The sequence below is a fragment of the Cynoglossus semilaevis genome, chromosome 3, assembly GCF_000523025.1.
Source record: "Cynoglossus semilaevis isolate Cse_v1.0 chromosome 3, Cse_v1.0, whole genome shotgun sequence".
Classification (NCBI taxonomy): domain Eukaryota; kingdom Metazoa; phylum Chordata; class Actinopteri; order Pleuronectiformes; family Cynoglossidae; genus Cynoglossus; species Cynoglossus semilaevis.
Window position 1 is genome coordinate 1,973,656 of NC_024309.1, and position 24,041 is coordinate 1,997,696.

The 24,041-nt window shown below is 38.0% G+C and overlaps 1 protein-coding gene across 1 annotated transcript in view; it reads left to right on the plus strand.

Annotated features, from left to right (window-relative positions):
* The first annotated feature begins 230 nt into the window (after positions 1-230).
* The window catches only part of reck (reversion-inducing-cysteine-rich protein with kazal motifs), a 59,115-nt gene continuing 35,304 nt past the window's right edge, over positions 231-24,041 (plus strand). The window contains exons 1-8 of the mRNA XM_008307427.3: positions 231-470; positions 14,087-14,145; positions 17,096-17,170; positions 19,628-19,664; positions 21,622-21,707; positions 21,790-21,837; positions 21,962-21,995; positions 23,177-23,374. Of these exons, the coding sequence (XP_008305649.1) occupies positions 398-470; positions 14,087-14,145; positions 17,096-17,170; positions 19,628-19,664; positions 21,622-21,707; positions 21,790-21,837; positions 21,962-21,995; positions 23,177-23,374 (610 nt within the window). The 5' untranslated portion in view covers positions 231-397. The remainder of the gene's footprint in view (positions 471-14,086; positions 14,146-17,095; positions 17,171-19,627; positions 19,665-21,621; positions 21,708-21,789; positions 21,838-21,961; positions 21,996-23,176; positions 23,375-24,041) is intronic.

Genomic DNA, 24,041 nt, shown 5'->3' on the forward strand with positions numbered 1-24,041 from the left:
ACAAAAAAATTCAGTTCTTCAAATGTAACAATGGCAACTCAGTATAATTCTCAGCTAAACTAGTAAATTATAATTATGTTTGGTTCATTTAACACTTTTTCAAAACTCATTTACACCTTGCCAATCATGTGTTCAATCACCTAGCACTTAAAACTAAAGACACAGTTAACGCGCCCGTTGTGCGCATGCGCCATTCCCAAACCTAAACACACCAGACCGCAGTAGAGAATTTTAAAAGAGGGAGAACTTCCTCTGACCAAGGGCTGGGAGAGAGAGAGAGAGGGAGGGAGAGAGAGAGAGAGAAAGAAAGAGATGAAACAGGGATTCATGGAGCATATCTTGCCGCTGGTGTTTCCCATGTCTTCTTGTCCACAATGCACTTTAGGATTTCAATAAGATGCGTGTGTGTTTCCAGCTCGTCACTTTTCTTCTTGGCTTAAACTTCTGCAGCCAGCCGCTCCGAGCTCAGGGTAAGTCTGTCTACATGTGTCATTCTACCTCCACAGCTGGAAGTCATCTGTCGCGCTCTCTTTTTTGTCTTTCTTCGACATTTCTTTAAACTATATTTTTAACTTAAATGAGAAAGCCGAAAACCGGGACTTTTGTAGGTTTTGCTACATGTCTACTGGCTGACAATAACTTTTTCAATGCAACAGCTGCTGGGCCGAATATGAATTTCTCTGGGGCAGAGACCGCCTGGCCGAATTGCGTTTTTAATGCTGGCAATATGACAACTGTTTGCCTAAAAGTGAAACACCACGGACAGCTTATCAATACTCATGTTAATTATGTAACATGACAAGTACATTTGTATAAACAATACATTTGCGGCGCTAGCTGCCGCCCACCGGAGTTTTTCGGTGCGACATGAGAGAAGAATAACGGGAAACTGTTGTAGAAGTAACAGTGCCTGGGGTTGTATCCTAACCGAATAGTGTGTCAGTGTGTAGTTTTTAAACCAAAAACAGCATAAAACCCCCCCTTTTTCCTCTTGTGTAACTTTTCCGGACAGCAAACACACGTTATATAAAGCAAAACTCTTCTTAGCATGACTCGCAATCATTGTAGGAAACAGCTTGAGAAGCTTAGCATCTTGTGCAACGTTTCTGTGGCGTTGGAAATCTTTTGTTTTAGACGTTGTCGCTATGTCGCCAAATTGAAATGAACTTCGTGCCTTGCTTTCAACATTTATCGTTTCTTTTTGTTAAAAAGGCTTTATAAATGCTTATAAGCTTAGTAAAAAAAGTTTAAAAGATAGGGAATATCAAAAAGTCCTGACTTTTCGAAAAAAAAACAAACAAACAACCCATGTTTGCTGGTTTTATTATTGACGAAAACATGGTACCTTTAAGTTTTAAAAGGCATATTTTCGTCTTCACATACCCGCATTTACGCTTATGTCCTTTACAGACGGTGCCTAATGCACCATTTCCTCTAATACACATTTATAGCCCGGAGGTTTATATAAGTTAAGTCTTAAATCACAACTGAGTGGCTTTTGTCAGGTGAGAAACAAAAGGGGATTAGAATCAAGTGTGTGGAAGCACAGCGTGTCAGCAGAACGAGTGGGAAGAGTGTGTTAGCTTTTCAGGAGTGCTAATGAATTCAGTGAGACCTGTAAATGTAGTCCAACAAATACGGCGCAGTGTTTTAGTGCGACAAAGCAGATGTCCTTCAATTTGCCGCTTTCACTTGTTAATTGCTTGAGTCAACAATGACTCGGCCACTTTGTGTCCCGCTGCTACGTAGAAAGCAGCTGATGGCGTGTGTGTATGTGAGTGTGTAGACACAGTCAGCTGCTATTACACTTAAGTGACACTAGTAGTTGTGCCCCCCCCCCCCCATATCTACCAACAGCTTTCTTACATTAATTCTAAATAAAGTCCTTAGATAAAATCTCTCCAATAGCGATATCCGTTATGCCGATATTGTCGAAACACTTGCCGATATCAACCGATACTGATACGTGCAGATGTTTTTTTAAGTTTACATCACATATCTCGTGTTGTGGAATTAACACATTACCTTCTTTTATTGTGATGCCCCACTGACATTCCGCAAATTAGCATTTTCTGTACAAAATAAATTTGCAAAGCAATTCTTGCATATCTGGCGAAACACAGATACTGCGTTATCAGGCTTTCATTATCGGAGGAAAAAAACGATAATGATTCCTACCAATATAACATGATTATGCTAATATCGGGACATCTCTACTTTTTAAATATCCATTCCCTTTTCCTTGAGAATGTAAAAATATACTGTGTGGTTTACAAACATTCATCAGCAATATGTTTTTGTTTTTTTTTTTGTCAGAGTTATATCTACATGTGTTTGTGTGTACGCCATGCATACCTGATGGTTTTGCTGTAACTGTGAGGTATTGGTGAATGCTTTATTTGGGGCTTCGTGCAAAGGGTTGTAAATTGCCTTTACATGCTTGTGGGTAGGTCTTTGATGTTTTATTCACATGGGTGCAGTGTGTGGATTTTCTCCTGCTAAAAATCACTTTTTTCTGGCACATCTGCTCGGAACATGAAAGAAACATAGGTCTTAGATCATCATTTGGTGTGCACATTGTCTCACAGAAACTCGTGAAAATAACAAAGTTACAAGGTTATTTGTGTGGTAAATGGCACCATGTGAAGGAGTGATCAGCTGGCGTTGCCTATGGGATCAAACTTGTTTTCCTCCAGCGTCCTCCCTCTGTTAGTTTACTTTTGCATTGAGATTCCTTGCATTTTTTTGTCTATTGAGTTTTACGAAACCTCAAACCTCTCGCCTTTACTACTTTCATGTTGTGATTTGGTTCTGGGGCTGCAGCCGTGAGAGAATGCATCTGGAACCAATTTGACTCTTCAAAGCAGAGAGGAAAAGAGGGAAGTGAACAGCAGTCCTGCTCATTCCAGGTCCAATGTGAGGAGACAAGGGCTGGAGTACCACAAACATAATTATAGTATTTTGCGTACAAAATTGAAGTGTATCGTAGAGTTTCTTGGCCACCCATTGCTGTAATGATTGCTGATTTCTCTTACAAATATAGTGTTTTTTTCCAACCAGAAACCAACTGCTAGTGTTTTGTCATGTCTAAATATAACTGCTTTACACACAGTTGAACTATAAAAGAAATTGCTAGTGGAAGTACACAAATTCACTCATGTTCAACAGGAAAACACATGAAAAAGTGCAATATTTAGAACGGTCTGTAGAGCAGGGTTTTATTTTTTCTCTACATTTGCAATTAGTATTCACTAATAGTTAAGTATTAGCATATTACAGAATTGTTGAACTGTATCCTTTATACTGTTAAGTATGTGTCTTTGTGTTCTTTGCTTGTGTCTTTGACAGCAGTCACCACTGCATTGTAATTTGTCAGAGCTTTTACACTGGCTTCCTCTTCTGAACACAACACAACCTAGGATGTTTGGACTAGGTGTTATGAAAACCATTAACCCACCCAGGAGTGTGACCTACCACTGAACTACTCTTAAACCCATATAAGGCAAGCCACAGCTTTGAAAATGACCGTAGTTAATGTCTAAAGTCAGGCGTGTTAAAAAAAAAAGCCTATGAAAACAGGGTTAGCACATCAATGGAATGCCCTGGACATCCCTTAGAATTATCTGTTCTTTTTTTCCAACTACAACCAGCTGGCACGTCTGCCTTGTTGTTCTTGACTGCGTTTTCTTTTAGCCTTTTTAATTCTCGGTTTATTCAATGTATGGATGGATGGATAATTGTTACAACACAGTGATTTTGTGTTTTATTGACAAACTAAACTTTGACAAAAATACCATATGGGAAATATTTACACTATTACTGGCTAACTCAAGGAGTAAATAGCTGTTATTTCTAAAAATTTGTTGTTTCTGTAATGCATTACAAACTAATTCAACAAGTGCATGTTCAAAAAACAGGACTTGATGCAAGGATTTAACTTCAAAAAGTGAGTCAAGTGACTAAAGTTAACTAGATCTTTAATGAGTGACACAGTGTAACTCAAATTCATTGTATGACCAAGTTCGCACCCACTAATACGGAAAAAACGTCTTAACCAAGGAGAATATTTGGGGTGCAGAATAAAAAGACTAGAAGAATAAAACATTTCATACATTTAATACACAGAGGATTAAAAAGAATTAAGGTTCTTATGGTAAACTGGAATACAGATGCTAGCAAAACACCTTGAGTCATCATCATCTGGGCAAAACCCAGACATTGCAGGTTTACATTATCGGAAGGAAAACCCGATAACAATTCTTAGTGATATTACATAATCTCGGTTTATTCAATGTACGGATGGATGGATAATTGTTAGCATTAACCATGTATTCTTATATGTCACAACACAGTGATTTTGTGTTTTATTGACGAACTAAACTTTGACAAAAATTCAATTTGGGAAATATTTACACTATTACTGGCTAACTCAAGGAGTAAATAGCTGTTATTTCTAAAAATTTGTTGTTTCTGTAATGCATTACAAACTAATTCAACAAGTGCATGTTCAAAAAACAGGACTTGATGCAAGGATTTAACTTCAAACAATGAGTCAAGTGACTAAAGTTAACTAGATCTTAAATGAGACGCAGTGTAACTCAAATTCATTGGATGAACCAAGTTCGCCCCCACTAATACGGAAAAATCAAAGGAAGGAAGGGATGATGATCAGTACTTGGTTGGGTCGGAGTCATCAAGCGTCTTAACCAATGAAAAGATTCGGGGTGCAGAAGAAGGTGCAGAATAAAAAGACTTGAAGAATAAAACATTTCATAAATTTAAGACACTCTGAAACGAGGATTAAAAAGAATGAAAGTTCTTATGGTAAACTGGAATACAGATGCTAGCAAAACACATTGTGTTATCGGATTTTCATTATCGGAAGGAAAAAACCATAACAATTCTTAGTGATATTACATAATTATGCTAATATTGGCCGATAATATCGGTTGGCGCATATTATCCGACATCCCTAAATTTAACTAATTATAAAGTTGTAGGTAGGTAGACTGAGACCTACCAGTATATCGCAAAGGGAGTCCTGGTAGCGCATGAGCGAATAAAATACAAATATATTAAAAAATATAAAATTCTTAAAGTATATGATCACAAACTTTGAGAATTTTTTATGAAGAAAGGTTTCAAAGAGTCCTTCAGCACCAATGTGTCTGAAGATTTAACAAAAATGTGTGACCCAGTGTTTGTGTTTGCACAGTCACAGTCAGTGCACTGTCAATGATTCCTAACTACAACTCAGTAGAAAAATGATCATATTGCTGTGGAAACTATTATTTATTTATGTGAATAATTTGTTTTCATTCGTCAGTGCAACATGAATGGGCAGAATATTTCTATACTCTTTCACTAGGTGGCAGAAGATAGCTAAAAAGTTGAAAAAAGAGAGACGTAGAGCTGTTGAAGAAGCTTGTCGTGCGTCTTTCTTCAATTCCTCTGAGAATATCAGGATTCTGTTCAACTAAACAGGCCAGGGTTTCTCACTGAGTATGTAAATTGTCAGTAAATTGAAACTAGATAATTATTCTGTATGATTTAGGAAATATGTATTTGGTGGTGCATGTGTATAATTTAGGAAATATGTATTTGGTGGTGCACAGTGGGGATTTCCTAATGTAAATTATGTGCTGTGGCTCAAAAAAGTTTAGGAACCAATGGTCCCAGTGATTTCAGAATGGACAATATTAAAAAGCAACTTTCTGTAGAGTGACTATAATAGAACTTGCACTCTAAAATTTCTTTGTGACATTTTTATAAAACATCCTGACCATGGAACATTTTAAAATGGGAGGTTTCGACACTTCAACCTATTATGAGAAAGTCTTTTTGAAACTCGGCGTATTTTGGCTCAAGCTTAACCTGAGGTTTACCCCTGACCTCTTATTAAAAGGAAACTGAAAAATGTTGTTAAGCAAAGTTAACCAAATGCCTTGAATAGACCAGTGCAAAGCCAAAGCAGTATCGTTGGAGTTTTGGTGTTGTCCATATGTGCAACAATATACTCGTATATTTACTCCTTAATTGGCTTACAGGACATGGTCCAGGTTGTGTTGGTCACCTCTTACCTCCGTACACGTTGAATTAGAAAAAGTTCTGCAAAAATCCTGTACTATTCTGATAGACCAGAGAGTTGATCGAACCAGAGTAATTTGTAACCACTGCAAAGTTAAATGTTCTATCACTGGAGGACCTAGATCTTGCGGTATTACTTTTTAATTAGTTTTTACACAGGTCTCTCACTTCTGATATTCTGTCCTCTCATTCTTGTCCTTTGTCCCGCTGTATCAAAGTTCAATATCTCCTAGTGCTCTCCTAGGTTTTCTTGTGTTTGCCCCTTTTTTCTTTGAATTTTCTGCTGCCTGACCTTTCTATCTTCTTCTATCTTATTTTCTGTACTAACCACCCTTGTCATGAACTGTTTAATTTATCTTCTGCCAGTTGGGTCATACTTTGAATCCTTGTCTTCTGTACATTGACTACTAATGTACTACTGTACATTAGCATGACGACACAAGCACATTATGTCATTAGTGTCATTAGCCGGGTGTTCTGGAGGTTATGATGTTGTTGTGTTTTTGCATAATACAACAACAGAATATTTAATAGGGATTATAAAAATGTTAGAAAAGTGTCACATGACCAACTCGTTTGTTGTGTCTTGCCTTATCATCCCAATATGTGGCTTTCTTTCGTAAATGTTGTCAAAAGTTTCCGGTGTTAAATGCATTGTAGAAGGTCTTCAATTGTTTTTGTTTATTTTGACAAATTGGAGCTCAAATGCTACTACATTTACATTGGTCATCTGGCAGGGATTAATTGTCTTTTACAGGCTTCCAATAGTTTATTGTGTTTGTGTTTTGGCACAAATTGTGTTAAATGTGTGACAGCTTGTATAAACAATCAGGGCGAGTTAATGGATTTTATTTGGAGATACAAACACACCCCCAGACAATGTGTCTATGTTTTTTAATTTATTATTCTGATAAAATTGTATGTCCTCCAGCTCTGGCTCTAATTTAATTTAATTAAGTTGCTATCAGAACGTTCCCTTGTTGTGTCGACAGATTTTATCTTTCTGGACCTCTTATTATTGTGATGTTCCTTCACTTTTGGGTAGCTTTTTTTTGTCTTGTTTTCATGTAAAGGCTCTCAGGTTGAAATTTTTCCATACGATATCTGAACATCGGGTGGGTAAACTTGGGTACCACTGTTATCCGCCAGTTCTGATGGGATGGCATTGATACTCATGATGTGATTTTTAAGAGAAATAAACAGGATGAGTCTGTTATGTGCTACATTACTACGTTTCTTAGCTGGAATATTTCATCAGTGATCTCATTTTATATGCTCTTCCAAAAGAATAACTCACAAGAGACATCTTGCTGATGCAAGCGATACTAAATTGCGTGTTGCCGTGAAGTGTGACATACCGTCTTACACTTAATGCCTTAATGGCAAGGCAAGGCATTAGCAGTTACAATTTTTGGCTCTAATTTAGTTTTCCTTTTGACCCTAAAATGGCCTTCATTTTAGTAAGAAGTAGATTCCTGTCTCGGGATTCGTTTCCTGCTCTGTCCTAGTCAGTTTTCGGTGCCACCTACAGCCATTATCTATTAAAGATATCCAAAATAACATTGAGTCAAAGAGACAAGAAGTGTAGAATATTTTTCTGTGGTGCCATAGCTGGACAAGAAAAAAATCATTTGTGCAAATTTAAGAAAAGGCACAACAGCCCCATTTTTTCAATTCATCCATGCACAGGAAGTGACCTTTGACTCCCGTTTATGAACCCCTCTCCCCAGAGAGGGTGTAGCAGATCTGAGGAATGTGTGCAGGAGACTGGCAGCATATAAAAGGCTTCCCTGAGCAGCACAGCACCAGTTCATTTTAGTCATTAGCTCATTGAAGTGTTAAATGTAACATTTCATATTTTCATGGTGCTACATCAGCTTCTTTTGTTAGAAATGCATTAAAAAGGTGTTGTAATAGGTTAAATTAAGCGTTCAAAGGATTTATTTAATAACTTTGAATTTTATGCTTGAATTAGCAGGACTTTGTCTATAGCAGTGGTTTTTAAAGGGTTGGGCTGCCAGGGTAGGTTAGCGGGACCTCAGAAAGGTAAGAAGATTAGAAAAATCGAAAATATTTTATTATCTTTTAACCACTGGTCCTGAACCAGACAACACGTAAACTTATTATCTAAACACACGATGTTCAAATCTCTTGTTTTCTTGTCCTCTGTTCTGCTGGGAATGGACACATCTGCCTCCCAGACTACATCTGTTCTGGATGAAGTCAAAGAGCACAGATGACCAAATGCAATCAACACAAATCCTCATTAATAGCAGCTGCATAATCAACGCATTGTCAGACAGATGACCCCCACAGTAACATGCATCTGTCGATGCGGGGGTGGCTAAAAAAACAAAACATCACAGCAGATAAGAAGTGGTTATCTGCATAGATAAAAAAGAAAAGAAAAACAGAGCAAAGTACCAATGATAACAGGCGACTCGGGAGTATAAAGAAAACTTGGTGTAGTTGGAATGTTCCCTATAGGAAATATTCCAAAGGATGATCATGTTTAGCTGGATTTTTCAGGAAGAATTACCTCATGTGATGTTGCACGTTATGTTCAACTTTTAGCTACTTTTGATAACATGTGAAGCTAGTACATAGACGAGGGATGACGCAATACAATTTTTTAGTGTCTGATATGAGGCTGGGGGGATATGAGGGAGGTGCAGTGTCAGGTAGCCTTGTCCTCCTAAATTCATTTTCTTTTAGACTAGTAGTCTATTTGCTTTATATTAAAATTCATTTTTTTTAAGACTAGTAGTCTATTTGCTTTATATTAAATAGTTTGTTCTCTAATTATTTTGCACTTAAAATTGACTGACAGCGTTTTGCGTGCATTCTGCTGTGCGATATCATAGCCCACGATTTACGAAAATGTACTATTTCAACTAGCGATATCAACTGTTAGGCAATATTTAGTTAGAATTGTTTCTGTCATGTTATAATAATTGACTGACTGATTTGATTGACTAAAACTGAACATGTGGTCTGGTTGTATTTGACGGATGTAATTGGGCTGTGATATATAAACTCTAGCTTGCAAACTTTGCATTAAACATTTTTCGTTGTTGTATCTTCTGATACCAATATCAATCCGTTTCCTTCTTTTCTTCTCTAGCTGCTGTTGCTAAGGTGATAATGTCCCTTTCTTAGAAGTTATAAATTTACATGTTATATAACCTGATGTAGACAGCGAGGTGGACCAAAAGGTTAAAAACCATAATAAAATACATAATAAAAGAAAGAAAAATGTTAGATAAAGGAGGATGGTTTGAAATGTGACATTAAGACATTTTTCATTTAACGTTATTCTGATTTAACTTCTCTCTGATCTCGCTCTCGCTCCATTACAATTAAATGCACAGGCCAATGGTACAAATCATGTGATGATGTAATTTTTTTTTTTTCTGTACTGTGTTGGAAACGCTGGCAGCCCTTGCACCCCTGTCATGTTCAATCAATAACACTGCGAACTAATCTTATCAGTGCTTTGCCATAGCGGCTGTGTCTGCACTCACCGTCTCTCATTTTCATTCTCTAAGTCTGTCTGTTTCTGCTGTTCTGTCTTCCGTCCTGTCTTGTTACATATGGCTTTTGGTGTGAACACAGCTTATGACATATTGTCTTTGCATTTGTGTGAAGAATAGCTGACGATGCATGTCTGTGGTTTAGAAGTTGGTGTCTCTCTGGGGGTTTATCACCTCAGATCAAAATTTGTTCTAAAACATCTCTAGTTGTGATGGATTACCAAGTCCTTTAATTAATTTGAAATGCTAAATTAAGATTGTCAACCTTGGTATGTAGTAAGTTACCCTAGTAAGTAAGATGTGAAAGTGACACATGCACCTTTTTCATTTATGCATCAGTATTGATACTTTATGAGAGTAATTGATACTTACTTAATACCCGTTTGAGTTGAGATTTGAGGAGTAGGCAACTGGACTGGACCATAGCTATCACTCGTTTGAGTATCTAATATTGTCTGATTACTCTCCTCTATCACCTCAACTGCTTACTTTACCTCAGTAAATTACAAATAAATGGCTAGATTTGAGGAGTGGGCAACTGGACTGGACCATAGCTATCACGCTGTCCTGCAAAGCCAAATCAAGTAAAAGTAAAAGTAAATCAAAGTTATCTTTGATTGGTTTGATATCTTTGGGGATATTTGCGAGGAACAGAAAAGCCCCATGTATCTCGAGAGTCCAGTGGTTTACAGACAACTGGATCTGATCAAAGGTGGTGAAGGTAAAAGTGTCTGTACCCACTTAAGGTTTTGTTTGCAGTTAACTTTTCTCTCACATGTTGTCATCATTTTTTGGTACCTAGTGATGCAATCACATATGTTGAGCTTTAAGCTGTAATAATGCAGGCATCTCGAGTCTCCAGGGAGTTTAAGACTGCAATGAATATTACACAATTTCATTTATGAAATGGCCGGTTTGTCTATTTCTGGTTGTTTTTCTTATTTTCCTTGATGTCCTTGCTGTGGTTTAGGTTAAACGATCACCATGTAATCCAAAGCAGAAAAATAGTTTCACATTTTCAATTTAAGTCATAACAACCTGCATATAACAATTTTCATGTCAACCTGAAAATAAGAAATACTGAGATGTAGGTCTGTCTAGATAAAAACTAATAGCTCTGACTCTTTTCAACAGTCAGTTAATTCTTTTGCGGAGAGAGTGATGTATTTTAATGTGTTTTGTTGCTCTGGGGTAATCTGTCAAATAAGACAAAGAGACCAAATGGATTAAAATGTTAATGGATTAAAACGACTGCGTCTTGAAGCTTTACAGAAATTGACCATGTAATACAAATTGGAGGAGAGACACATCTGGGAAATTAAGTCTCCCCCAGTGAGGTGCAACAAAAGTGCTATTAGTTGGCAAGACCACATAATAGTCATCAAGAGTTATCGATTACGAGATTTAATCACGTATTAGCCTTCTCACTGTTTCGGGAAAGCTCGTTATCTTGATTTTAGCCTCTATGCTAGGTTCAACTGACTTAGACTCCCTCATTACAGCTGCTTTGTAAAGATTTTTAAAGAAGTTTAATTACCTCATGACATTCCTCAGTCTATCAGCTTGAACTCAATTATTGGCCGATTGAAGTCAGCACATCGTTGATTAATGTGTTGAATGAATAATGTCAGTTTGACTCACGTTACAGACAGGCAAAACGCGTTGTTGTTTTGCTATTTAAAGAATGTTTACACCAGTCGTTCCAACCTTTTTGGCTTATGACCCTATTTTGGCATTCCAAATTTCTGGCAACCCCAGAGACATTATTTTTTTCTCTAGAATTAGTCTTTGATCGTGTTTGTTATGTGTGCCTATCTGTGCTTACACATCTGCTTTACGTGCAGAAGGTCCTGGGTTCGAGCCTCAGTGGAAACCGCATACTCAATGGTGCCTCCCATCTGGCAGCCTTGGTTGCTAAGACTCATACTGCGAATTAACCAATGTGGGATGAATAATAATTAGTTGAAAAAAATTTTTTTTAATCAACTACACGACTCAATTCGATTTGCAGGCTACCCAAAGGTTGAAAAACACTAGTTTAGCTTACACTATTCCCATAGGAATATGTACTGATAACTGAGCTGAACCCATATCATTAACAGTTTCTCTTTACATCGGTGTGTAGTTGTATAAACACAATAAGTGTGTAAAGGGACCACTTGATGCAACAAACTCTGAATCCAGACAGTGTAGTTTGAGGGGGAAGTCCCTGTTCCTGTTGTCTGTATGGTATGTCAGAATGAGGCCACTGCTCATTAGCAGCTAGCCAGGGGCCTCATACTGTATTTAATTGAAGGGATCCAGCATTCCTCCCCTTGCCTGGAATTATTTTGTTACATCCTATTGTTTGAAATGTGTGTGCGTGTGTGTGTGTGTGAGAGAGAGAGAGAGAGAGAGCAAGATACAATCCTCGCCTTAAAAAAATCCACAAAATAAACCGACGGTTGAAAATTTGTAGAACAAGCTCATACAGTTTTCTTCTTTCTCAGAACCCCGGTAGCCAGGGTGTCCCACAGTTATGCCAACCCTCATGTAATCCTGGTTTAAAGCTACTTTGCTGGAAATGTGCTTCTATTGTCTCGACTCAAACCGCATATGTGACTCTAAATAGCTTGTTGTTCTTGGTACCTTTGTTGTTCAAACCAACAGATGTTTTAAGTGGAACTCTCAAGCTACTGAAAATCATGCACGCACGTCCAGACTGGACCTTGGGAATACCAAAAAAAAAAAAAAATACAATCTGAAAATACCAACTTAAAAGTGTGCATGCAATTGTTGCAGTGGACGTCTGCTCTTTTTTTTTTTTAGCACATCAAAGCTAAGTGAGACATGCCCAGTAATGTAGTCCAAATACAGAAAGGCAGAGTTGTTCTGTCCAAAATAAGAAGATCTCCTTTATGCACGCAAGCATGAAGCGATAAGCTGGTGTTATGGCTTTCCTCTGTTGTGTCATGCCTGTCAAGAGCTTAAGCTCCTCGAAAGTTCACAGTGTGCACGGACTGGTTGAGGCTGGAGTGGAAGAGAGACGGCTCCAAATAAGGACTGGGGCCTGAGATCGCTTGACTTTTCAAACTGATCCAGCAAGATTTACATTATGTGGTGTATCAAACTCTGTCCCCCTCCAAGGACAGTCATTTGAGTGTGTAGGTAATCAGATCTGTCCGAACAGGAACATTCTACATAAACGAGTGATGACGGCGGTGCTCCATCATTTAAATGGTTACACTAGGTGGACCACGGTTCTAGAAATCTGTCTGAAATTACCGGACAGGCATCTTCTTTGAGTAACTTGTTCAGTATATCAATTTCAAGTCCCTACATAGTCAACTGGACCAGTGTCCCCCAACTTTTTTGTACCAAGAACTGGTCGTTACTGTGGACAGCTAATACCGCGCCATCATTGAAGGATCATTAAAGTTTCAAAATGTTTTAGACTTCAATCTGTTAATATCAGAGATCCCTGATCTAGGCCTTGAATTAATTAAAAAATCAATCAAATTGTATTAATAATGGTAAAGAGTCAAAAACATCTGAGCTGAATGTGATTTTGCACAGGCTCCAATGATTTTTTTTTTTTTTTTTTTGGATATGCGTCAAGTTAAGCATCGATATGTCAAAATGAATTGGGAACTGTTTGTTGACAACGAATGCAGCCAAGTCACTGGGTGGAATGTAGAGCTGCAGTGTGGTTCGATTGTCTCGCTGCCAGCCAACTTTTGGTGTGTGTTTGTGTACAGTGTTAACCCATTAAGACGGTTGAGCCCTATTCATATTTACACAGCACATTAGTTAGGCCTTTTTCCACAGGACATGGAAAGGAAAGGAAAGTGAACTACACAGCACACAACAAAATGTGACCTCTGTTTTTAACCCATCACCAAAGTGAACAGTGTGTGTGGAAAAGGCCATGATTTTAGTCTCGTTCTCCTACACAACCTTTGCACGTATCAGACTCAGTATCAAGTGTCAATTCTCTTGAGAGTCTACTGTATGTCAAGGGGAGTTTCAAGTCTATTTTCCCAAGTGCAAGTCAAGTCTCAAATCTCAAACGACTGAAATGAATGTCATTGGATGCAGGCACTTGGGTCTAGATAGCACTGCATTGCTGTATATGATTGATTGCAGGCGTGTTCTATACTGCAATGTATTATTTCAGGGGGTTCTTGACCTGTGTCTGAATTTCCATCCTACGATGTGGTGTTATCAACTAGTCCTCATGGATTTTTTTGGGGTAAAAACAAAATGCTCAACTGTACTATTAAGCATGTTTTTGGGCTTTGGGATCGAACTTGCGGCCAGAGTCAAGCATCGCTACATAGAGTACTTTTTCACTGTTTATTGTTTACGGTTCCAAAATTAACGATGTCTTGGCTAGAAATTACCTTTGAAATATTGATATAAAAACACTAAATATATACAAAAAAAAATGGTACATGGTTGTCATTCACTGTTATTGTTCTCCCCAGATCCAACCTGTTGCCAGCATGCTGCTGAGTTCTCCTCTTGTAAAGACGCTTGTGACCAGGTAAACATACCTACACGCACTCACACACACACATGCTATTTTCTGATTTTTGTTAGCAATTCCTACATACATAATTCACTTACTGGCCTAGTGGCTCTCAAACCTTTTTTTAATCATTCCCCACTTTGAAGTGAGGATTTAACTTACCCCTGTTGCTCCGACAAAAATTTCTACAAATAACAATTTAAATAAAATGTATTGAACTCACCAAGTAACGTCATGTTTTATTATAATGAATCAAAATCCACAAATAATACAACGGATACTCCCGTTTTTCGTGCCCCACCTGCCATGTGTCTGTTCACCACCAGTGGGGCCCGTCCCCCACTTTGAGAAGCACAGCACTAGCCCCTTACTCAAACCACAACTACTACAAGTATTTGACTATTTCATTGAAACTTTATCATATCGATTAATCTGGCAAGAGATCGATTTTTCGCCATCAAGCAAAGTAATCGTGTGCACCATGAAACAGCGACGTGTTTATGTCCGGTTGATGTTCCCAAGTGAGCATATCCACTCCGCTCAGCAAGCCATGTCACGATGTGCCCGATTTGCATGTGTGTCGTACGGTAACACGAGCACATTGGACCGTACTGAATCAAGTCACGATTTAATCAATTCAACGACTTTTTTGTAAATCTTTCAATACGTTCCCTCAAAGAATTTGTACAACAATTTTATCTTCTCAAAAAGTGTCCTTGTTGGTATGGCTGTACCGAGACAGACACATTCACACACACACACACACACACACACCGCATTGCATACAGACAGAAGTGTCCTGTCTCTTCTCAGCTCATTCTTTTTGGCTCGCAATAGAGATTTGTGAAGTAGAGTGATGTAAGGTTTTTTTTGTGTGTTGTGGCTCTTTGAAGTACAGAAAATGTTCCGCCTCATGCATTTGAGCTGAACACAAACACACACTTTCACACAAACAGACAGCACTTGTGTCCTTCATGGCAAAAGAGACAAGGATGTAGAAGACGTTTTTCTGTGGCAGCATAAAAATACACTGAGATTCAAATCAGATTTTCTGATTGTGGTAGTTTGGGCGTGATCTGGTCCAGGGGCCCCCAACCCTCCGTCCGAGGACTGGTGCCAGTTCGTAGGTCATTTGGTACCAGGCCGCAGTGGGACACTAAAAATATATATTCAGGTCATTCATGATCCTTCAATCATGCTGCGATATTACCGGTCCGCAGTAACACCCGATACCGTCCGACCGGTCCATGGTATGAAAAAAGGTTGGGGACCGCCGCTCTAGTCGATTGACCTGATACTCCAAAGTTGGAGTATCAGGAAAACATTGTTGTCAACATAGGGAATTTTTAGCTTGTATCTGGTCCTTTTAGTTTAAGTTTAAAGTATTATTTGAATTTGAATTTTTGAGGACATGTTTATTCCACTTCAAATAGGCCTTGAAGATGGTTTTAAAAGTCGATAAATGTGAGCTCCAACAAAGTGAAAGTGATGAATTCTTACTGTAACACAACACACCACTGCACCTCTGCCTTTAACCCGTCACCTTAGAGCGTAGGGGGCAGCTCAAGCTTAGCAATGCGGCGAGACAGTGCACATGCACAGTGGATTTGAACCAGTAACCTCTCTGAGCCAAGGCCACCACTGCCCTAAGGGACTGCTTAATGCAATATTACATCTATTGAATGGAAGTCTTAAAAGAAATCATCACGAAAGAAGTAGTCCGTCAATGTGGATGAAATGCTATGCTTAATTATGAATAATCTCATATTAAATATTTTAATTAACCTTGTACACTTTGAGGATACTAGTACTGCTCAGAAAAGCTCATTGGTGCTACAGCCTGAAATTGGCCACAGCTTATCAACAAGTGGCGGTGCTGAAGCCATTTTAAAAAACAAAAATTAGTAACTGTTCTTGTTGGCAGCAGCGCTGACTGCCCCCGTCATTTCTTCCAAAAATGCTCGCACGTTGGCATTGACTTGGTACCGAAGTCCTTGTGCACACACGTCATATGCACCTGTACCCCAGTAGACATCGCATGTTTTCAATTTACTTTCAACCTCTATTTGGCAGCAACAAAACGTCTCTACAGACACAGCGTCAGTCTGTGAAACTGGAAATCACACCCTCTTGGCCTGACTCACGCCCTCACTCTCCAGTCAGACTTTTGGCTGCTGGCAGTGGCTGCGTTCTCCCAGGCTTGTTGCACGTTTGAGTGTTTGTGTGACTAGTGACTAGAGACAGTGTTATAGCTCAAAAAAGGTTGGGAGTAACTGCACTACATTTTCCCATGACTACTTTCTTGCCAGAAAAAAACATCCTCGAACTTAAATACGTTTTGTACCATGGTATTATTAAGACAGTAATACAGAGGCTCCTCTGTTTACGATGTACTCGACCTACAGCGTTTCTTGGTTATTTTGGCATCTCTCAGAAATTTCTTAAGAAAGTCTTGTTTCATCATTCCAAAGTGTTCTATGGGTTATGGATATAATTTGTTGAACTTCTTATCTATTTACTTCTTGCACGGTAAACCCCTACACTTCATTCCACATACTGGAACATATACATAATGTTTTTAATGTTTTATTAAGTGATATTCCCCTAGACTAACCATATTGATATTAAATATCATATCTGTACAATATCCTTGGTTTTTTTTCCCCTCTTACCATCAGTTTTATTACCATTATCATTATCATCTGGCTGCTGCACCTTACCAACCTACTTATCTTGTGGTTCTTTTGCGTGTCCTTGTACCATTCTGTATTTTTATTTATATTTTTTATCTCTCTGTGTTTTATGCTGCTGTATTTTATCGTATTTAAAGATACCGAACTATGTAATCCGTCTGTCTTTCTGTCTATCTACTAATACTTTATGGTACTTCCACTGACCAAAAACAAGAAATTAAATACATGTGTTCTTCTTTCCATTGACTCTCTGTTGTGTTCTGGCCCTGCAGCTTGCAACTATAAAAAGTGAGTCTCGTCTGAAGCATCTCCTCCAGAGGTTACCTAGCTACTGTCCAGAGTCTATGGTAAGTCTGTTCACTGTGTACGTCATCGTTGCAGAGGGTTGCAGTAATGTATAGTGAAAAGACTGCATTGAAGTATTGATGTGCTCTCTATGTGTGTCATTATGCCTCTGGCTGCAGTATCACTGCAGGTCTTGAGTATCTGACTTTAAAAATACATGGGCCCCCTTATACATTGTTGATAACAAACCTGCCGTCTATCTATCTATCTTTCCATCTAGCTATCTGTCTGTCCATCTACCCATCTATCCATCTACCCGTCTATCTATCTATCTATCTATCTATCTATCTATCTATCTGTCTGTCTGTCTATCCATCTACCATCTACCCATCTACCCGTCTACCCGTCTACCCATCTATCTATCTATCTATCTATCTATCATCTATCTATCTATCTATCTATCTATCATCTATCTATCTATCTATCTATCTATCTATCATCTATCTATCTATCTATCTATCTATATATCTATCTATCTATCTATCTATCTGTCTGTCTGTCTGTCTGTCTGTCTGTCTGTCTGTCTATCTATCTATCTGTCTATCTATCTATCTATCTATCTATCGATCGATCGATCTAGATAGATCTAGATAGGCTGCTTGTATCTGTCTTGTCTTGTTGTTTCGGTCATAACCCAAATGTTATGACCATAGGTGAGGGTATGAACATAGATTGACCAGTAAATCGAGGGGTTTGCCTTTCGGCTCAGCCCCTTCTCACCACAACAGACCTATGCAGAGGTATGACACTTAAATGGATCGGAGAAAAATGAAGCTTCGGGTACAACTTCAAGCTGAAACATTAGCCATGTGTCATCTCGCTTTGAATACATGCAGTGTTGTGATGTTCTGCCGTGTTCTTTAATTAACTGTTGGTCAAAGTTAAGATAAAGGTGGTATTGACTGGTACTGACGTTAATTCCGAGAAGGAAGTGGTTTCGTGGGTACATCAACGGAATCTATTATGCATACACACACACACAAAACACGCACAGCCTCCACCCACAAGTTATAATTACAAAGCAGATAGTGTGTGTGCATGGTGTGCGTCACATCTGTCTCCAATAGTCTATTAGAAACACACCAGTAATTAGACTTTGTTTTTTTAAAAACATTGAAACATGTTTTTTTCTTATTTCTCAAACTCAACTTAAGTTCCCTTTACGGTTCCTTTAAAACATGTTTTTTTCTTATTTATCAAACTCAACTTAAGTTCCCTTTACGGTTTTGTTCTGATTTTACTGGAATCAAACTACGCACTACTACGAACCTACTATCAATAGCTGGCTATGCAATTTGAATGCTGTTTCCTTATGTATATATTACAATGATATGTCCAAAAAAACTCTATGATTTGTCTGGTTATTGCTTTAAAACCATGGTAATTTGATCCTTTGTGAAAACATTGCAGACGCATTGGCGTTGATGTTGGATTGATTGACTCGTTCATGCTGGTGTGATTAGGCCTTTATTAGACCACGGTTGATCACAAATCATGGTCGTGTCTCGTCTACAGTCACACTCTCATTATCTGTTCCGTGAATCATGTCAACACTTACTGAAGAGAAACTTTGTTCTCCAGCAAACACACAGAGGGTGTTTCAAGTTGTTAGTGCAAGAGTAATGAGTGTAAAACCAACACTGCTAAAGCTAACAGAACTGATTGTGTTCTTCAGGTCTGCTATCTCTGTCTCTGGCTAGCTAGCTAGCTAGCTATGATAGATAGACAGAGATAGCTAGATAGACAGACAGATAGATTAGTATTAGTGTTTTTGATTGTAATCTATCTATCTATCTATCTATCTACCGATAGATAGCTAGCTAGCTATTTGGCTTCTTCAAAGCCTTCATCTTTCTAACTAGCCATCTATCTATCTATCTAATGTAACTATATGTGCATGCGTAAGTATACCAAGTAGACCACATTACCTCTATAGTAAATATATGTATACATATAAGCAGAACCAGTATAATTATAAGGATGTTATGTGAACAAGTATATAAATACTTTAAATATATGAACAGTCCATTCATAACAAAACCAATTCCACCTCACACTGCTCTGACTTAGCATTATTAGCATAATTAGCTTTCTGTTGAAGAGATGATGCAAAACACATTCTCGAATTGGAGGTCAAGTTTTTATATTTTGTAGGTTTTTTTACTCACGCTTTGTTTAACTTATTTTCCACAACAGGTTAACCCTATAAAACCATTTATATCATCTTTGCTATGCAAAATTCTGAGAGAAAACAGCCTCATATGCTCTATGTTTTCAAAATGTTGGGCATAATTTGTTTAAATATGTTTAATAGAGTTCCAATAAAATAACTTTTTCTGTTTTTTGTGTCAGACTTTACAGCATTAATTCATCATAGAAGAATGACTTGTAATGTTATTATTCTGTTTTCAGTAGAAACGTGCTCATTAAATGTAACACTCTCTCTTTTTGTCCTGTAGAACGAACTGTGGGTGTGCATTAATTCTACGCTTCCAGGTAAGAGACAGACAACTCTTATTAGTAATTTGGTTTATTTTCAAAAAGCGTTGACATATATGAGCTGACAATATTGTAGAAGAAGAAGAAGAATGCAATACCAATATTTAGTGACATTTGTCTAAGATGCTGTGCTTAAAAAAGGTTGCATGCTACTTATTGTAATTTAATGTTGTTGCTTTTCAAATATATGATCTTCTCTTTGTCCCTCTTTGCAGTACTTCTTCCAAATTCCATCCACTTAATACCTAATTTATTTGTTGTTTTAAACAAGGCATGTGCAAACTAAGGCCCGGGGGCCGGTTCTGGCCCGTTCAGCTTGCAATACCCACATTTTCCCAATAGATGGTGTAGAAAATGATAAAAGCACTTTAGCATTTTAGCCTTTTTGCATGACATTTACATTCAGTCAGTTATCTAAGTTCGCATGAACGCTTCATCTATCTGCTCCTGACCCGGACGCCCTGTTAAATTTTAGGACAATTTTAGGCCTGCCGGTCAAAAAGTTAAGTTTTAAAATTATTATTAAAACACTGCACTCTTCTTAATCTTGAACAACATTTGGTCAGGGAAAATAAAATATTTGCAACACAGTATAACAAACATGATTAAGTAGTAATTCTAGAAGAAAAATGAAATGAAATGTCAGAATGGGGTCAAAAAAGGCAAAAAAGTTGGGAACCACTGCCATAGGCAGTGTTGTGTCAATAGAAAAAAAATTTTTTTTTGCATAAATATATTTTGGAATCAATTATTCCAAAGCAGTCTGTCTTGGACTGTCTTGGTTTCTCAAACATATTTTCAGCTTTTTATTCAAGAAGCTTTGTCAGTTGAAACTGACTGCTGGAAAAAATCAGGTATTTCTCCGGGAAGATAGATACCTGTAAAACAGAGTTGTTATAGTTTTGTTTTACCTAAAACAATTCTCTTTTCAAATATTTATCCTACCTACCTACTATATTGCACTTTTTTTTTAAAAAAACGCACCTGAATTTATTGTTTGTATGAATCCCAAGTGTTAGCCTCTTGAGTTTCCTCCTTGCCTAAAGCGGTGCTGCATGTGCTTCTTTAACAGAAAGAAACCATTAAGATGGTATTTCTTTTCAGATTGTAAGATACTTTGTTTTTGTTTGGCTCTTTTTTGTATCCAGTCGGCCCCAGGAGTCAGTAAGAGGTTGATGGAGGCTGTGGAAAAGTACCTCCTGCAGATCCTTTGTGGCACTCAGATATAATCAGTTCTTTGATGTTGACGCATTTCAGTAGTGTTCAGGGTTTATGCCCACTGTGAAACCACTTCTCCTCAAAACACCAGGTTTAAAACTCTCTTGATTTTATTTCCAAAGTGCCTCTCTACAATTTTGTCATTATTTTTCGTATTTTTTTTTTTCCCTTCTGGAAATACCCACCATAATTAAATCTTTCCCAATACAATCCAACTAAAAGCCAGCCAGGCCAACAAAATATATCCCACTTCAATCATGGGTGAAGGCAGTGATGCCCAACTTTTTTTTTTGACTTGTGACTCCATTTTGACAGCACAAATACCAGATGACCCCAGATACATTTTTTTCTCTCATATGATCACAGCAGTTAACGAAGATGATCCAACTCAGATATTTTTATATGCTGCATTTTATTTGAACTCGATAAATTTTCATGAAAGTGAAAGTTTCTGTGAGCTTGAAAAACAAAAAAAAATATTATTACAAATATATATACAATTATAGACATTTTAGGTGACCCCATTTGAATTCCAGGTGACCCCCACATGGGGTCGCAACCCCAAAGTTGAAAAACAACTTTGTTTATAACATGTTTGCTATTTCATGTTAAAGACAGATGGCGTTTTTGAATAGATAATGGAAAAAATATCTTTAATAAACAATGTTGAAAACAGCAAAAAAAAAAAAAAAATTGAAAAAAATCTTTGCTTCTGTTTTGTTCCATTTGTTTTCAGGAGTATCGAGAAAGTCCGATGGCTGGGTGGGACTGGGCTGCTGTGAGCTGGCCATCTCTGCTGAGTGTCGCAGGGAATGCAGACAGGTGAGAGAATGTCTGAAACATGTGCAGCTCAGTTCTACATATCATGTTTGTTTGACATTGTTTGTGTGGTTTATATTCACAGGCATCGTCTAAAAGTGATATAACCAAAGTATGCAAGAAAATTACAGAGGTGAGTCTCTTTCGGGTTAATAGCAAGGGGAATATAGGAATGGATTGAGTGTAAAAAAAAAAGATATACAAAGATAAAGATAAACAAAGCTTTAATCATCCGTCTCTTGTTTCTCTCATCTCAGAATCCTCTCTACAGCTGCATCACCAAAAATGAAAGTAAGTTCATTTAAGCTCACCTCATCTGTTTCCAGTCAGTAAATAAAATCACTACGCAAATCATCAGAATTTGAACGAGGGATGGCTCAATGTCCGATACCGATACTGCAACTTGAATCACTTATATATTTAGGGTGTACAGTGTTCCCTTTCTATATCGCGGTTCTCCTTTCGGTCACTTAGTACAATCGCAGATTTATTTTTTTTTTAACCTGATCTTGTGAAATTTTCGCCATGTTCCGAAATATAGCAAAAAATAAACGAAAAGTTGAATAAACTCACTGAGCAAATCATCAGAATTCGAACGAGGGATGGCTCAACGCACCTTTTCAAGTCCGATACCGATACTGCAACTTAGAGTAACCTAGTGATGTCAATCACTTATATATTTAGGGTGTACAATGTTCCCTTTCTATATCGCGGTTCTCCTTTCGGTCACTCAGTACAATCGCAGATTTATTTTTTTTTAAACCTGATCTTGTGAAATTTTCGCCATATTGCGAAATATAGCAAAAAATAAACGAAAAGACATCATAAAAATTATCCATATGAAAGTTTTGGCTTTAAAAATGTGGATTCTCGCTTTGAAATTGAAATAAGCTATAGCTATCGGTAGCTTTGTTTACCTAGGCGAGATCGTACACAGCATACTATTGGCTAATACAATGTGTGCTCGGTGTACTATTGGCTAATTGAGCGTGCTCTTCTCTTCCTCCCGCTGATTGGCTCATGCATCGTAGCATCTCCTAGCATCTCCCCTTGTCTCTCGGTCACTCTCTCAGTCACTTCACGCCATTACACAACTGTACTTTGCATATGCTTGTGTAGGAAAGGGTAATACAGTATAGGGAGCGTTGATAACAATGTGAGGGAGTTTCGTAAAGGGTAAATATATATACGTCAATAATATAATAAATATCTCGCCTCTACTTTGCAATTTTTACAAATTTCGCGGTGGGTCTTGGAACGCAACTACCACCATAGGAGAGGGAACACTGTGTATTACTAGTTGTGTTGGCTAATTAAAATTTAATCCAAAGGCACTTTGCAGTATAGTATTGGTAACTGCTAAGACGCTAATATATTTTTATTTTACTATCCTTGGTTTGTCTCGTTAACTGACATCGGCCGGTACCGACGTTCCAGTAATGGACTCTGTGTGTGTGTGTGTTTTTCCTCAGTGGGCTCCACATGCTGCAGCTATGCAGGACGTCACACCACCTGCCGAGAGTACTGCCAGGCCATCTTCAGGACGGACTCCACACCCACCGTGTCTCAGATCACCGCTGTCAAAGAGTACTGTCAGAGTCACAGTCCTCAGCTGCTCAGCTGCGTCAACAACTTCACCAAGTCCTACCCCATACGCAGCCCCATAGATAGTAAGTGTCCTTCTGCTTTACAGCTTTCTCTTTAACCCCAGGAATTTAAGTCTTTGTTATCTTAGGGCGGGGGTGTCAAACATACAGTCCGAGGCACAAAACCAGGCCCGCTGTGGGGTTCAATCTGGCCCGCTTGATGAATTTTGAATGTGAAAATTATATTTTATTAAATGTGAATATTTTTCTATATGAACCTGTACTCATTTGCCTGAAAACAAATAAGAAAAACACAGACTTTTATTTTAAAGCTTAAATGCATGCAACTCCAATAAGATGCAGGTTTCTTCATTACACTAGGGGGCGACATCAGTTATTGACCAATACAGAAAATACTAGGGATGTCCGATAATATCGGTTGACTGTATGGGTTGCTGGTGCCAGCAGGTGGCGCCAGGGCAGAGTTGCTGGTGCCAGGGCAGTTAGGCCACCACTGCCCTATCAGTTGATATCGGAATCGGAAATTAAGTGTTTGGAGAATATCGGATATGGGCAAAAAGTTAACATCGTACATCCCTAGAAAATAGCCTATTTTAACAATATTATAAAAAATAATATATGACACATCCGTGCAATAGGGCGCAATATAATGAACCAAACAAAACAAATCAGAAAAAAAAAAATTCTCAAAAGCAAAATAAAATCTTTATTGACATGAAGTTGTGGCCAG